General features: G+C 40.1%; 1 protein-coding gene across 6 annotated transcripts in view; it reads right to left on the bottom strand.

The window, feature by feature from the left end:
- SEC22A (SEC22 homolog A, vesicle trafficking protein) overlaps nucleotides 1-5,094 on the bottom strand; it is a 68,024-nt gene extending 62,930 nt beyond the window's left edge. For 3 of the 6 annotated variants that reach the window (XM_082394961.1, XM_082394963.1, XM_082394964.1), the window contains exon 1: nucleotides 2,170-2,229. Coding sequence is in view for 1 of the 6 variants with exons in the window: in XM_082394962.1 (XP_082251088.1) it covers nucleotides 4,554-4,705 (152 nt within the window). In the remaining 5 variants the exon portion in view is untranslated. Of the gene's footprint in view, nucleotides 1-2,169; nucleotides 2,230-4,553; nucleotides 5,000-5,020 lie in introns of those variants that run through there. The other 3 variants (XM_082394967.1, XM_082394966.1, XM_082394962.1) reach the window with 3 other exon arrangements.
- Nucleotides 5,095-17,544: the final 12,450 nt, after the last annotated feature.

Below are 17,544 nucleotides of genomic sequence, written 5' to 3'. Positions count from 1 at the left end.
AAGGAGCATACTTTGAGAAACACTGAATTAAAACATGTTCACAGTCTGAAATTAAGTGATAACTCTTTCCTGCCAGGAAAGAGCACAATGCCACTAAATACTTCTCCTTCACTAACAGGAGGCACAACTGGTAAAAACTGAAAAATCTGGTAACAATTTCATAGGCTTTTTTCAAGATATTGTATCTCAGAGACTAAATTAATCCTTACCTGCCCAGCTCAGCTAGGTCAATATGCTCTCACTCCAAAAATGAAAAACTAAGTTAGTAATATCAAAAAAATGACAAAGAAAATCAACTGCTACCAATTTTGGAAACGAGTGGTCCCTAGTTTTTGTTGCTATGTCAAGTTAAAATCTGAGTGCCCATTCATGATGGTAACTGACTGACATTAAAATCAATCCAAATAATAAAGCTAATGCTTTAAATTTACTTCCCCCTTTTCCTCTTTTCCTCTGAAGAAAAGCTAGGTATTAATATGTCATTACCCTTTAATATTTTTCTCCTCCATTTATTTAAAAGGAAAAAAACCCAGCAGGAATTAAATTAGCCTTTACCATAATGGAACCTTCGAACGAAAGTTCCAACATGACATATCCAAATCATTTTTTTTCCTATTCAACCAGTTTCTTTTTTCTTCTAAAAGCGGTAGCAAAAGAAAGCAGAGATCCCTCAAGGGATAATGTGTATACTATAAATCTCTTTTAAAAATTGTTACCACATTTTTAAATTTATTACACCACAACTGAACATTTAGCCTAAGTGTAAGAAATTAGGAAAATGTCTTACTTCATACCCTTACAAATTTATGATTTAAATATAAAACTTTGTCTTTCCAGAAGTATACTGCAACACAATGACCACTCTGGGAATTAACATGAGAGCAGGGTTGTGTCTTATAGTTTCCAAACATCCATATTCTTAGTAATATTTAAAAGCAGACTGCATTCTTTATGCCTGATCTTTCTAAAATCCCAACAGAAATATTAGGAATAATCTTTATTATAGGGTGCCAACTTTCATGTAATCTTCAAAGTTACTTTTTTATGACTTAAAAGACAGAAAGATATGATTCATACTTCCTAAAACATATACTGAAAAAAGAATAACAACCTGGATAAGTTCCATTCATTTAACAAATATTTACTGAGTACATACTGTATGCCAGGGGCTATTTCAGATATTAGGAATAGATAGTTCCTACCACCGAGAAGCATCGGGCCAGAATTAAAGAAATTCAGATGGAAAGAGCAAATACAACACAAGCTATGTTGCCCACCGCTTTACTAACTGGAAAACTATAGCTAGACAAACTTGCCTTTCAGATATTCATAATACACACTTTTAGGCTTGTCATGGAAAGCACAACACAGCAGTGATATTCCCTTTCTAAATTCTTGAAAGGTTTTCAGAGAATTGCTTGTATTTATCAGGAGATAGGATTTTTCTGAGGAGAAAAAATTAAATCCCTTCCTTCCAGAGTCATTTAACCTAGCATCCAAACCACTGAACTAACAAAAGAAACTGGGATGACTGTCCAATGAACAATGTGAGGCTTGACTACTTTGTAGATAGACTTCAATCACCTTAGGATAAGCAATCTCTCTTTTATCAACTCAATAAATATATCCCCCCTTTTTTTCTTTTTACCTTGAATTCTTAATACAGTTCCTTAAAAAAACAAACACACACTCCAATCTTATCTGGACTGTGGTAGTAGAAAAAGGAATCTGTCAACATCAAGGCCAAGCTTGGGTTAGGATACCCTTAGAGGCTAGGCAAGGTGGTGGCTGGAAAAACCAAGGAAGAGCCAGTAGGAATTGAGGAAAGGAAGAGGTTAAAACACTTGCATGGGAAGATTCCAGAGCAGTAGTAGTTTTATTGGGGCCACAGATACATTTTTAGGCCACTGGTCCATTTTCCCTCACCTTTAACAGAAAAAAATATAACATATGCCTTTAGACAGCAGCAGAAAACTCATAGGGAAATCTGAGTGCTGGCTTATATATTCTTTGCCCAATAGCAACTGCTAGAGGAAAAAGCCCAAAGCAGAATCTAGGTAGGTCTGGGTAAACATTTACGTAAAGGCTGAGGAAAATAAACTTCCACAACACCAAACACCTATAGCAGTGGTTAGCAGCCTTTTAGACCCAAGATAACAAGATGCTGACCTGTCTTCTTCAGAAACTTGTGGGGTGATGACTGTAGGCCCAAGGTTCCAGGAAGGCAATCTCTCAAAAAGTAATAAACAAAACCCAACATATAAGTACATTTTATATCTACTTTCCAGCAAGATGCTTTCATAAATGCCTCTTTTAAGATAAAAAAAATTTCATAATAGGTTAATCACTCATATTTTATTTTAGTCCATTATTTCCCAAACTTCAGTCACCCAAGTACCGTTTTCAGAAGTCTTACCATATCTGCATCTCACCTGTACTATTTTTTACCTAATACAGGCTTTTCAATTGATTTATTTTTTTGCCCTATGCTTAGTAATAGTATCTGTGAAATCAGTTTTGAGGTGTTAGGTTCTTCTCCTAATTTAAACATATAAAGAACTTTTGTTTCATTCAAATGTGTGTGTAAATTTTTGGAGAATTTTTTTTTTTAAGTTCATCTGCTTATCATTCAAATTATATTACCTATCTGATGTTACCAAAGTTTGGGAAACACTACCTTGGTACATACTATTTTATAAAAGTGCTAGCTGAGATCTGGGACTTGGGGAGTTACTTGTGGAGAAAGCTACACTAATTGTGATGCACAGGGTTGGGGGCAAGACTGAGTGAAAAGGGAAGGATTTCATAGAGCCACAGGTTAGCAGGAAGGCACTTGGGAGACAGAGCTTGAAAAGAGGGGGAAAGGGTACCAAGAACAACCAGAGTTTATTTTGCAGCTTGGCCTGTGCTCCCCACCTTACCAGCAGCCTTTGGTATTCCTATTACAGGTGCTTGTACTGCACAGTACGTATAAGACCTCGAGTTCCAGAGTAGATTATACCCACATCTACGAAGAGGGCCTCCAACACATACACAAATACATCAATCATTTGTGTAACACCTCATAGTTCACAAAGAGTGAGGTAGGTAAAACCTCCATCTTACAGAGGAGAAAACTGAGGCGCCCTTTCTCAATGTCCCACTGCTAATATATGACAGTGCTTAAACCTAAGTCTCTTGTATCTCTCCATCACTGTGCTCCTCCTATAACCAACAAGGGGCAAGAACCCAGTGATACAGAAACTATCTAGCTACTCATTTTGAAATAATAATAACAATTTTAAACAACAGCTTATGTTTTCTTTAAGAGGCAGTATAGTATTATAGATAACAGGATGAACTCTGGAACCAGATTGCCTTGGTTCAAAAACTGGCTCCACCATGTAGTAACTGTGTAAACTTGAGCAAGCTTTGTCTTTTTAAGCTCAATATCCTCATCTGTCAATTGTGGCTACCAACAGTATCTATCTCATAGGGTTATTTTTAAAATGCTAATGGTATCTACCTCATAGGAACACGTAAGGAACCCGAAACATCACCTTGCAGACTGAAAGTGCAATATTAAGTGTTTGCTATTATTATTTATTGACTGCTCTCTATTTACCAGACACTTTATACACATTACCTCATTTAAGCCTTCCAATAACCTGTGAGGTAGGTATTATCAGTTCCATTTTACCTTTGAGGAAATTCAAGCCCAGAAAAGTAATTTATTCAATCCCTAAACTACCAAGTGACAGATTTAAAGTCAAGCCTAATTCTAACCACCCTATGAGTCTTGCCTCTCAACATATTCAGGCTTCTTACTCAACTATATGGACAGGGAGGTCACAGGCACCCCTGTGAAAAGACCTAGGCTCTGTTCACACACCAGTATAAAATATACTTAGATTTTTAAGAATCAGTCATACACACACACACACACACACACACACACACACACACACACACACACACAAAGCACTAAACTGATCATGGTTCTCAACACAGGAAATGCCCAGATGTCCCTTAAGTTAGGGCATGGTCACAGATGTCAGATTCAAATACTTAACTACAACCTTCATACACCAGAAACTGTAGGTGCTGTTTAAGGTATTGCTTAATTCCTTATTATCTTAGAACGTGAGCAAATGCCAGTAACCCGAAATGTGATTCAGAGAGTTTCAAAAAGTGGCTGTTCCACCTGTTGGCTGGGATCCCAACATCTCCCGCCTGGTGGCTGACACTGTAACCCTGGGCTTTGCCTTGGCTTAAGAGGCACAGGAGGAACTGGATCTCAAGCTCTCCCACTGCCTCAGGTGGAAGATCCAGGAAACTAAATAGGAGAAAAAGCCAAAGCTGTTTTCACTTTCAGAGAGATTTAAGCCAGCTGAGGCTCAGCCTCCTATTTCGAAACCTTCTTCCACCTGTCGAGCCAATTGCTCAGGTCTCCTTTATGCCACATCGTTCCCAAAGTGCCATTAACAGGGCCTTAAGAGGTTTCCGTGAGCCAACGCGGGCAAAATTCTGGGTTCAATGCTCATTCAACCCCACAAAAGGCAAAGTAACCCTACCTAAAAAATAGGAAGTGCCACGTCAAGCTCTCTGGGCCACCTAAACAGCCTAGGAGGATCACCGTGTTTCTGACACCTGGACGCCAGGGAATGCTGCCCCACCGCTGGCAGCCCAGAGCGACTGTCCTCCTCCTCGGGCCCCCTATAACCATTCTATGAGTTGCCCCATATCCGGGCAGGTCAGCCGAAGGGCAACCGCCGTTCGCGCGGCCCACAGACCCCTCAAGTCGTAGGAGACGAAGTCCCCGCAATCCCACCCCTCCAAAGCTCCGCGACTCCGACGACTCCCCGCTCCCGCCCCCCACGCCACGAGCTTAGTTCCCGCCCGGGGTTAGGTAGGTCTGTAGTCCCGAGGGCGAGAGTCGGGGGCCGTGGCGGGGGCCGAGAAGAGCGAGGGAAGCGGCCAGCCAGGGGTTCGAACGACGCGGAGAAGGGACAAACGAGGACTGGGAGGGGCCGGTCCGTACCTGTCTAGCCAGAACCCGCCGCTACGAGTGACGCGGCCCGCAGTGCATTGTGGGGCCGGGGAGTGGCCGTTCCGCCGGGCAGCCCCACGTGAGACGTGGCTGGCGCCCGGCGGGATCAAGCCCCGCCCCCGTTCCCTCGGCCCGTCCAGGCCAATCCGGTTCTGGGGGAAAGACACACCGACTCGCCCTCTCCAAGGGAGTTGGCGGTTTTTCCCTCTCGTACGTGAAGAGAGTGCAAAATCCTCGGGTGACAGATTATGCTGTCCCTCACACATAAGGCTGATCTCTCCCGCCTGCCGCCTGTATCTGGAGGCAGTTTGTTTCTTACGCGGCCCTACAGCAAACACTTATCGAACAAGCAGGGGGAAAAGCCCCCTCTGAGTGAACAAGACTTGCCCCACCTACCACCACACACTGGGAGGCACCTATCCTTGGCAAAGAAATGCCAGATGCTGTTCCTGCAGCTGCTTCCAGCTTTTGCATCGGTCACGCATTATTAAACAAGGACTTACTGACTGCATACTATGTGCCAAGCACAGTGTTAGGCAATGGGTTACAGGAGTGAACATAACACTCGATGGATCTAAAGTGTGATAGGAGCGAGAGATGTTAAAACATAAATCATTACATAATTATAAATCGTAATCAGTTCTACGAAGGAAAATTAGTGGGTGCGATGATAGATTAATCAGGACTATCAGGGAAGAGCTCTTTGAAGAAGTGCCTTTTAAGCTCCAGGCATATGAAAGAGCCTTAAAGAATGTTGCAGGCCAAGGGAACATTATGTTTGAGGTTGTTGGGGCATAAAAGAAATTGATGTGTTCTAGGAACTGAAAGGAAGTCAGTGTGGTTGAGGTGTAGGGAGCAACTTGAGCTGAGATGAGGCAGAGAGGCCAGACTATGCAGGCTCTTACTGGCCACATTATAGATTTTGGACTGTATTTTGGAATGTATCTTAAGGTCAATGGGTAGCTAATAGAGTGTTAAGTAGGATCAGATTTACATATATAAAGGCTCACTTAAGCTGTTGTGGGGAATAGTTTGGAAGAGGACAGGAGGGCTTGCTGGAAGTCCAGTCTGGAGGCAGTTACATTAGTCAAGGCCAGAGATGATGGTGGCTTCAACTAAGGTAATGATAGTAGAGACAGAAAGATTTGGATAATTTTGAGACATATATAAATCAGAGGTTGAATCCAAGGGACTTAATAATGGATTGGTTTGCCAAGAAGGATAAAGAAAATCGGGGCATTAAGGATGACTCCATTAGTAACTAGATGAATTAAGCCAACCTAGAAGGAGGAGAAAATGGTTTTGTATATGTTAAGTTTGAGATGCTTTAAATGGAGGTGTCAAACAGATTTGGATATGTAAGTCTGGACTAATTATATAAATTTGGTGGGTTTTGGAGTGGGTTAACCCAGCAATTCCACTCCTAGGTATATATGAAACAGAAATGTATTCATATGTTTGCTACAAGACATATATAAGAATGTTCATAGGATAAGTAAATTTTAGACAATCCACATAGTGGACTAGTTTTCAGGAAAGAGAATGAACAATCAACAACTGCATGCAAAACATGGATGAATCTCACAATCGTAAAATCGACTGGTATAAGCCAGACACAAAAATTGTGTACTACTTGATTCCACTTATATAATGTTCAAAAGCATACAAAAGTAATATATGGTAATAGAAATCAGACTATTGGTTACCCTTAGGTAGTATTAATGTTTGGAAAGGGCCCCTAGGGGGCTTAGGGAGTTCTAATAATGTTTGATCTGGGTGTTGATTACACGTGTGTTCAATTAATGAAAATTAATCAAGTTGGGAATTCCCTGGCTATCCAGTGGTTAAGACTCCATGCTTCTACTGCAGAGGGCACAGGTTCGATCCCTGGTAAGGGAACGAAGATCCCACATGCCTCACAGGTCAGACAAAAAAAAAGAAAAGGAAAAAAAAGAAAAGAAAATTTATCAAATTGTACACTTAAGATACATGCAATTTTTCAGTATGCATTTTATTATTCAGTAGAAAGTTTACATTTTAAAAATGTTATGGTGATCCAGCCATGAATAAATAACTGGTACCAGACTAACCTTCCTACCACAAACAATAGAAAACTGAACCAAATCTATGAAACAAGTGTCTTCAGACATTGGACAATAGGCACAGTAGAACTGTGATCCAGGAAAGAAGAAAAACAATTAAGATGAGCCCAAAGTTATCCCCAGATTTCTTTCTGGCAGTATTTGCCAAAGCACAGGATAGAGGAAAGCTAAGCAGAATACAGTACTCTCGCTAACTGAGGAGAGAGAAATTGGAAATATGAGAGATGGAGGCAACTGAAATTTGCGGGGCAGAGAACCAGATTATGAGCTCCAGAAATATGCATGAGTCTCCTTGAATCTTTGGTGTAGGTTTAATGAAACTCCAGGAGGCTGGTTAAATAACAACTACTGTGGGATCTGTAAGCTGAACAACTACTAGATCTTAAATAAAGTTTGGAAACATTCAAGTTCTGACCAACTGGAATGGAAAAACCCTATTAAACAGATGGGGAATTTGGTAAAAAGACCTCAGAAAGGCCACACTTTAGAGATAAGGCTAAACTAGCCCAAGAGTAAAGGCTATTCTAGATTCACTCAAACAAAGCCAAAAAAGCTTATCTGCAAGTAAATTAACCGCTTCCTTGAATGAAACTTAACAGTCTTTAAAGAGAAAATCCAGGCACTAAACAATGTAACACCCACAATGTCCAGTATCCAATAAAAATTATTATATATGTGAAGAAGCAGGAAAATGTGAACCATGAACAGGAGAAAAATTAGTCAATGGACCCAGAAATGACAGTGATGATGAAATTATTGGAAGACTTAAAGCAGCTGTTAAAAATGTGGTCAAGAATTTAAGGGAAAACATAAATATAATGAAAGAAATGAAAACTATAAAAATAACCAAGCAGAACTTCTAGGGCAGAAAAATACAATATCCAAAATGAAAACTTCATTGGATGGGCTTAAAAGCAGCTTAGACATTACAGAAGAAAAGATCTGTGAATGAGGAAACAGTACAAAAGAATTATCTACACCAAAGCACAAGGAGAAGAAAAGTTGAAAAGAAAATGAACAGAGGAATTCCCTGGCAGTCCAGTGGTTAGGATTCTGTGCTTCCACTGCAGGGAGCATGGATTTGATCCCTGGTCGGGGAACTAAGATCCCACAAGCATGCAGTGTGGCAAAAAAAAAAAAAAGAAAGAAAATGAACAGAGCCTTAGTGACCTGAAGGACAATACTAAGTTACATATCACCTGTATAATCAGAGACCCAGAAAGACAGGAGTGATGATTTTAAAATATTTGAAGAAATAATAGCCAAAACTTTTCTAAATTTAATGAAAAATATAAATCTACAGATCCAAGAAATCAAACCAACCCTAAACAGGATAAACACAAAGAATCCTCACCAAGGCACATTACACAAAAACTGCTGAAAACCAATAATTAAAATATTAGAAACAACCAGAGAAAAAGCCACATTGTATACAGAGAACAAAGACAAGAAGTACTACTGACTCCACATCAGAAAGAAAGTAAGCCAGAATTTAATGAAGTAAAATCTGAAAGAAAAATCTCTGTCAGTCTAGAACCTTATATCCAGCAAAAATTCTTTCAAAGTATGAAGGTGAAATAAAGGCAAACAACAGCAAGATATACCTTCCTTTCAAGTGCACATGCAATATTCACTAAGCTACACCATATTCTGGGCCATGAAAATAATTTTTAAAATATTACGTGGAGTAAAAGAAACCAGACACTAAAAAGTACATTCTGTATTTTTCCATTTAAATGAAAGTCTAAACAAGTAAAACTAATCTGTAGTGAAAAAGAAAATCATAAAAATGGTTGCCTCTAGTGGTTGGATTGACTAGAAAGGGGCATGAGGGACATTTTTAGGGTGGTGATAATGTTGTGTCATCTTGATAGGGGTTTGAGTTTCACAGGTGTGTCAATTTTTCAGAACTCTTTAAATGGTACACTTAAGATTTTTACATTTGATTGTATGTAAATTTTACCTCAAAAGAAAAAAGTGTCACAAATATTAAAGTCTAATTAGCAATTCTGAAACTATTTCTGTGTTTTCTAGGTTTGAGCAAAGAAGTCAATACACTGAGAATGATGGAAGACAGGTTTCTCAAGTCAGGGAAGAGAGTTAAAAATAAGGAGTTATCTGAAAATAAGAGAGCAAAATGCCACTTCCAATAAAAGGGACCAGAAATCTTTGGAAAAAAGGTTGACCTCAGGCCTGGGGCACAGAAAGAACAATAGGAGCCTGGGCCATCTTATGCCAGAAAGCAAAGACGTGCCAAAGAATGACAGAGATGTATCCAAAGAACATAAGAGCTAGCTTGAAGGAATTCCCACTGATCCAATCTGTGACAATATCACAGTATCAAACTAAACAATAAATGTAATTTTTTATAGCCCCCCTTGAATGGAATAAAAATGAGTGAAACAAATAAATCATGAGTCCATACTGATATAAATTTAAAAGATAGATAGATAATAAATAGATAAATATAAATAGATGAGGAGGAAAAGCTTTTCCTTAAGGTAGAATGCCAAGTAATAAATACAGGAATAATGATGGACTTAGAAAATTATTAATGGATGCCAATGCCGACATAACTAGACAAAAGTATAATGAGGGACAGGGTATTTATATATTCTCAAAACATCTCCCCAAATTGCCTACTAAACAAAGGGAAAATCAGGAATTTTACAGTGGAGAAGCCTGGCAGACACCACCAAGTCACCAAGGTTAATGTCGCTATTTTATTTAATTAATTAATTTATTTATTTATGACTGTGTTGGGTCTTCGTTTCTGTGCGAGGGCTTTCTCTAGTTGCGGCAAGCGGGGGCCACTCTTCATCGCGTCGCGCGGGCCTCTCACTATCGCGGCCTCTCTTGTTGCGGAGCACAGGCTCCAGACGCGCAGGCTCAGTAATGTCGCTATTTTAGAACAAACCAACTAGGACTCCCCTGGTGGTGCAGTGGTTAAGAATCCGCCTGCCAATGTAGGGCACATGGGTTTGAGCCCTGGTCCGGGAAGATCCCACATGCCGCGGAGCAACTGGGCCCGTGAGCCACAACTACTGAGCCTGCGCTCTAGAGCCCGTGAGCCACAACTACTGAAGCCCGAGCTCCACAAGAAAAACAACTGCAAGGAGAAGCCTGCTCACTGCAACAAACAGTAGCCCCCGCTCGCCGCAACTAGAGAAAGTCCACGCGAAGCAACGGAAGACCCAACACAGCCCAAAATAAATAAACAAATAAATAAATAGAACAAACTGACTTTGTGTGTTTCCTAATGTGATGCACTGAAAAAGACACTGTCACAGATTGAGTTCTCTGGAGGCAAAGTTTGGAGTGCAAGATGTGTATCAGCGATTAACACCTATGAAGGGAAATGGAGTGGAAACAGGATTGAGAAGAGTTCAAACTGCAATTCCGACCTGACAAAGCTTTCCCTGATCCAGTGGGCGCTCTGGAGTGAGTATTGCCTCTCAGAGTGTCCTATATGGGACAAAATGACCAGTCTTTTATAGTCCCACCTCATTCAGTGACCAGATGCAGGCTGCCCTGGGAAGGGTGTGACCCCAGATGAGGCAGTACTCTGCAGCTGATACGGACCCTGAAGGGTCTTCACGCATTGAAGCTGGGCAACAATTTCTTCACTGGCAGGGTGGGGGAGGGGAGGTCTAGGCAGCTTAGCTCCATGTCTACCACAGCCAATGCCTGTGTTGCTTAGACCCACTTCTCCAGGAATATGGTGGACCTCTTCCGGAGGGAAAACTTCGAGGAAGGAAGGGAAGGAGATGAGCTACAGCTGATGCCGTTGGTCTCAAGGCTACCATTGATGTGATCATCATCCCCCTCCTTCACTATCCATTCTAATTGCCCTCCTCTTCAATTTCCAACTCTGCTGGCCTCAGTGCCTTATCAGTGGCGTGACCCAGACTCTCATCCCCTGGTCAACATGCCCTGCTCCAGCTGTGGTTACTGTTCCTGATTTTGTACAGTCACAACTGGGCAGGGGATTGAGGCTCCCAAGTGGGTCATCTGCATTCCGCACATGTTCCTCCCTGCCCCAATTGTGTAAAAGCAGCCCAACCTCCACCTGATGCTCCACAACCCCTGGCAAGACAGCGACCCTCTTCTTGCCTGGTCCCTGGACACAGGAGCCCAAAGTGCTCAGGCAGCAGCCATAGCTCATAATCCAATGGGATTCTTGTATCACCTGCCAAACGTGTGGCACTTTTGGAGACCAGGAACTCAAACCCCTCAGAGCCCAGGGTTATGGAGACAAGAAATATGAAGACCCTCTATTAGTCTTTAAGAGTCATAATAAGAGATGCCAATCTGCTTCTACCCCTTGGTACTGAGACTCATGTATTTTTCCTACTAGGGATACAAGGAATCATGATACTCGTGATCAAGAATCATGAGTTTTTTGTGGATGAATACCTTCAGCCTCTCAGTTTTCTGTTAGTGAAAACTGAGTAATATTTAACTTGTCAGCTGCCCATCTATTTTGCTCCGATGGAGGCCATGTTCTATTAACCATTTTTATAATTCTTTGCAGTCAGGCCCGTGGGCTGTCACTCTGACTTTGCCAGTCATTACAATAATAACGGTCTCACCCTGGCTTTTGGCTGTTAAGCATTGACACTTGGCCTCTATTTGTTCAGGGTCTTGTAATACCAGGGAGCCAAATTTTATAATGGCTTCTGCCGTCATCAGCCCTGGCTTACGAGAGAGCCCCGCTGAGCCTCTTATCAATGCGCCACAACTCATTCCTCTGGGCCTTCCCGAGAACATATCATCTGGCAACTCTTCCAGCCACACACAGTGTAACCATTCCAGCATGCTCACTTCCACTTTTAATCCCGTCCTCTCCTCCCTGCCATGGCAGTTCTGGCGTTTCAACTTCACTGTGTGGACCACACTTTTCCACGCTTGAAGGATCCTTCCAAGGACTGAATTCTCATCACCTCCTGGGGTCTTGGGTTCTTGCTGGGTGCTAAATCCTGAATCTCAGGAAAATGCTCCCGAGTCTAACTCTTCTCTATCCAATTTTATGCTCTGACCCCTTAGATTAAGCAGCCTTAGAATCCAGTCGCCCATGCACTGTCCCACTCCTTCTGGTAACTGTTGTCTAGATCTTGCAGCTCCCTTGGTGTATAGCTCCTTTCCTTCCTTACTAGGCTCACCATGTCTTCAGCTGGGTTATGCTGTCACTTAGCCCTCATTATAGACCTGGTAGCCAAAAGGATAGGTGAGGACAGGAGCACATACTGCCTTGTAAGGGCCAGGTACCAGCTCATAATATGGAGGGCTGGGCCACAGCCACTTCTGCAGGTTCAGAAGGTCCAGAGGAGACAGGAGTGAGATGGGGGTGCCAAAACTTCAGGGTCCTGTACACATATGACCCCTTCCCATGTGTCCTGTTTCCCAACCAGTGTTTCCTGACCAGGAATCTGACCTTGGCATAACGGTCCTACCTTGATTGGCTTTTAACCTTTTAAGTTCTTGGCTTTCTCTGCCCTCTTGCTAAAGATGAGATTTTCTCTTTTTATATATGTAATCAAAGTGGTCCTCTAGCTTTCATACCTGGTTTTCAATTGCCTGTTACTCACCTTTAGCTGTTTATTTCTATGTAGAACCTCAATGGCAGTCAGCAATAACCATCCAATGGTTATATACCCTCATAGCTATTCTTTTCTCCGTATACAGTACCTTGAATGCCTGATACATTGTACCTGCTCATATATTCCCTTCCACCCATATACCTCCCAACTTACCACTGCTAAAGATTTTAAGAAGTGGTGCTGTCAATGCTTCATCTATCCCCATCCAGGTGGTAAATGATTCCGTTTCAAACACTCTTATTATTGCCTTTTTTTTTTTTTTTTTTTGCATCATTCCATTTCTGGTATCATCACAGGTTGGGTTCTTTGGAAGCAGGCACTAAGTGGAGTTTGGGGTATGAAATGTTTATTAGGGACCAAAACCTGTGAAGGGAAGAGGAAGAAACAGTATTGGCAGAGGAATAAGTTGAACTGTGATGCAGACCTGACAAAGGAGTGCCTCAGGCAGCCCAGCAGGTGTTCTGGAGCAAATACCGCCTATTAGCGTCAGGTTACATGGCCAGGCTTTGATATCCTTGCCTCACAAGTCACCAGATGTGGACTTCCCGAAGTGGACATGACATCACACAAGGTTGCTCTCTGAAACTGAGGCTGACAATAAACAATCTATTGGCTAGCAGCTATCTGCTGACCACTCTCCCTGCAGATACATGACAAGTCCTCTTGTCTTAGTCTATTCGAGCTGCTATAACAAAATACCATATAGTGGGTGGCTTAAATAATGAACATTTATTTCTCACAGTTCTGGAGATTAGGAAGTCCAAGATCAAGGTGCTGGCAGATTTAGTTTTTGGTGAGGACCTGCTTCCTGGCTTGCAGAAGGCTAGCTGCCTTCTCACTCTATCCTCGTATAGTAAGAGAATGAGCTCTGGTGTCTCTTTCTTTTCTTATAAGGGTAGTAATCCCAACACGGGAGCACCACCCTCATGACCTCATCGAAACCTAACTACCTCATCTCCTAATACCATCACATGTGGGGTAGGTTTTCAACAAAAGAAAAAGGGGGAGACAAACATTTAGTCCATAACATTCAATATGTCCTCCCTTGAAAGAGGATCCCAGCAGGGAGTCCCTGTGTCTACTGCAGACACACAGATTTTCTGTGGGATGCTTGCCAAAAATGCAAAACTTGAAAATAATCATGTGGAAGATAATCATATGTTCAAATTAAAGGACATTCTTCATAACAACTGGCCCATATTCTTCAAATATCTCTACGTCTGGAAAGACTGAGACTATTTTCCAGATTCAAAGAGACTCAAGAGACATGACAACTAAGTGCAATGTCTGATCCTGAATTAGATTCTGGACTGTGGGAAGAAACAGCCATAAAGAACATTATTTGGACAACCAGTGACATTTAAATATGGAGAGTGGATTAGATAGTAGTACTGTATCAATACTATACTAAATGTCCCAATTTTGATCATTTTAATTTTATTTAACTTTAGTTAAATTTAAATTTAGATTTTAAAACTGAAGCAATGTGGAACTTTACAATTTATGTGCATTGAAATCATAAAACATTAATATGGAGGTTAAAATATATTATAATTAAGTTTACATTTCTTTTCCTTTTTTAAGGTAGCTACTAAATATTTAAAATTATATGTGGCTTGCATTCTATTTCTATTGGAGAGAACTGTTGACACCATTACTTTTTCATAATACAGAAATCAAGATTATCTCTAGCACTCTCACCATCCCATATTTTAAAAAATTTTACATGCCCTAGTCTGAGATTGCACTATTGGTCTGTGAGCCAGTTCTATGCAAGGCCTGGGTTTTTAACTGTAACGAGGGACAGAAAAACGGGGTTGACCCTCTGTGCAGCCAGTCATCTAAGGGACCCCCTTACACCAGGTGGACCTGGTGGGGAAAGAGGTGCAGATTTGCATCTAGGGTAAGAATGTGTCTGAGTCTTGCATGGCAGCACTGCAGAACGAGGAGTGAAGAGCTGCAGGTCAGAGGGGCTAGAGAAGCCAGAGGGTGAGGATTTCCCAGCACTGCAGTTGCATCAGTAGCTTTGCCACTGGAGCATCATTTCTTTGTCACTAACACTGCACATCAAAAGCCATCCTTAACACATAGGTGTCATATTTATATGATGTTATTTTTCTTTCAGGTTAGCGCTGTTTTTGACAGCCATATTTCTTAGAAAGGGAGGAGGAAAAGCTCCTTATTTGTATCTTGGAAATTCTGAAATGACATTTCCGCCACTCTGCAAAGGCTTTTGCAAACTGTTATCTTGGTTTATTGTCCAAAACTATATTTTCATTAACCTTTCACACATTCAACAAATTGTGTGCCCTATGTGTGCTGGCAGTGGCAATGGTAAACATGATATGGTCCTCCCCTTTAAGGCATTAAATGGAGAGATGGGGAGAGAAACATGTATAAAGACAACGATAATCCAATAAGATAAATGTCAATAAAAATATGACCAGAAGACTCTGGGGGGATCACAAAGGGGTAACTAACTAAGCTGCAGAGAAACAGAAAACTTTTTACAAAAAGAGGTGATAAAGAGGAAGAAGAAAAGTTAATCAGGCAAGCTGTGGTGAGTAATGGAGAAGGGACTCCATATTTGTAAAGACATAGACACATGGAACAGCATTAACAATTCAGGGAACTGCAAGTGGCCTCTGGTTGCTAGAGTGTAGATGGGAAATGAAGCCAAAAGAAAGGCCAGACTCCAAAGAGTTGATATGCCAAGCTGCCAAGTTTGACTTTTATCCTGCAGACTTCAAAGGATTTTAAGCAGAGGAATGGTAAATAAGTGTATTCTATAATTGTAAAAAAAAAAAAATGGTGCTTTAAAAAATAAGCATGTTCTGTAGTTTAAAAAAAATTCAACCGTTAAAACAGTTATAGGAAGATAAAGGTGGATCTGGCTTTGGATAAAGAAGGATTTCTAAGTATGAAAGCAATGAAGAAACCACAAAGAAAAAGATTAGGAAACGAGATTAAATAAAAATATAAAATGTGTACATGAAAGCAAATAAAATTAAGAACCAGACAACAAATTGAGGGAAGTATATGCCAAGAGAATTAGGAACATTTTCACTGCAAATGGGCAAGGGACTAAAAAGATAATTCACAAAAGAGCTATAAGTGGCCAACAAATATTTAAGTGGTAATTAAAGGGAAAAAAATAAATATCTTGCCTTTCTAGTAGGAGTTGTATTTCAGAGTAAACAAGTGGTCCCAGTTGATGAGAGAAAGCTCTATTTAATAAAATAATAGGAAGTAAATGTAACAGAAGGAATGATAGAATTATAAAATCATCATTTTCCACCCGAATGAAAACACTGATTTAAGCAGAAATTAACTATTGGTGGTAAAGTCTGTAGGTGAATGGTGGATGCACACAGGACATTCCTCTGGTGCAAAAGTGCACCACACAGATTACTGAGCAGTTGCAAAGGGGAAAACCCACCTGTGCAATGGAGGGAGAAGGTTGTCACCACTGTCATCAGGGGTCAACCTGAACATTCCTAATGACTGACCACAAGATGTTACAGGTTAGACCCCTGATACGATGCAATAAGAAATACACAACACCTGTGATGTATTCTTTCCAAAAATGTTTAGCTTGAATCTCATGCCTTTAGAGCTAGCTCCTCATTTACAGAAAATACAGGGAATAGAGGATCAAAGTGAACAGCACTGCAGGGAAACAAGACAAATCTGGAAAAATAAAACATTCTACAGACAACTGACCCAATCTCTTCAAAAGTCAGTACATGAAAAGAGAGAGAGAGAAGAAAAGAAAGAAGGAAGGAAGGAAGGGAGGAAGGAAAGAAATGAGAGGGAAAAAGAAAGAGAAAAAAAGGAACTGTAGATTAAAAGAATCTTAAGAGACATAATAATCAAGTTCAACGCATGGTCTTGGGTTGGATTTTGTTTTAAACAAACCAGCAAAGACATTTTTGAGACAACTGGTGCAATTTAACTATCAAATAAATATTCGTATAATATTAAGAAATTATTATGATAATTTTTTACTATGGAGGGAAATGTTCTTTTTTAAACTACAAACTGAAGTAAAAAATATACTTAAATTTTTTCAGCTACACTAACAAGTAAATACATATTTTAAAAAGGAAAAACATTTTTACCTGTTAAATAGATTTCTTCTTATTATTTTGGTTTCTTTTTATATTTTATTTAAATTAAGCCACTGGTCAGAGTAGGATGGTTGAAGTTTCATTCACTTTGATCCCCTTCTGGTAAAAGTGCAAATTAATTCAGCCTTTCTGGGAGTGAATTTGACAATATGTATTCTTTAAAATACTCATGCCAATATTGCACTCCTCCTCCTTTTATAAGAAATTTATCTTGAAGAAACAATCAAGAGATATAATGGAATATATACTTTATATACATATATATACGTATTCTTGACCATAGTAAAAAATTAGAAACTATCAAATGTTCACTATGAAATAACTGATGGTATATCTACAACATGGTATATTATGTAACTATTAAAGTTATGTCAAAGGTGGTTAATAACATGGGGAAGTGCTCATAATAAAACATCAAGTTAAAAATCAGTACATAAAAAGAAATCAGTGTATGATACCGTATCTATAACTCTAATTTTTAAGGATTTATTTTAAAAAGACAAACAGAAAAATAGGTACAGTTTATTTCTAGAGAGTGAGATTAGTGTTGTTTTATTTTATTTGACAGACTTCTGAATTTTGCAAATTTTCTCCAATAAATAGACATTCTTTTATTATAATTAGAGGGAAAACTTGTGTATATTAAAAATGCCTCCCAGGGCTTCCCTGGTGGCATAGTAGTT

Source organism: Balaenoptera borealis, assembly GCF_965194805.1.
Source record: "Balaenoptera borealis genome assembly, chromosome: 5".
Classification (NCBI taxonomy): Eukaryota; Metazoa; Chordata; class Mammalia; order Artiodactyla; family Balaenopteridae; genus Balaenoptera; species Balaenoptera borealis.
The sequence above is the reverse complement of the archived record's forward strand: the minus strand, read 5'-3'. Positions and strand labels throughout refer to the sequence as shown.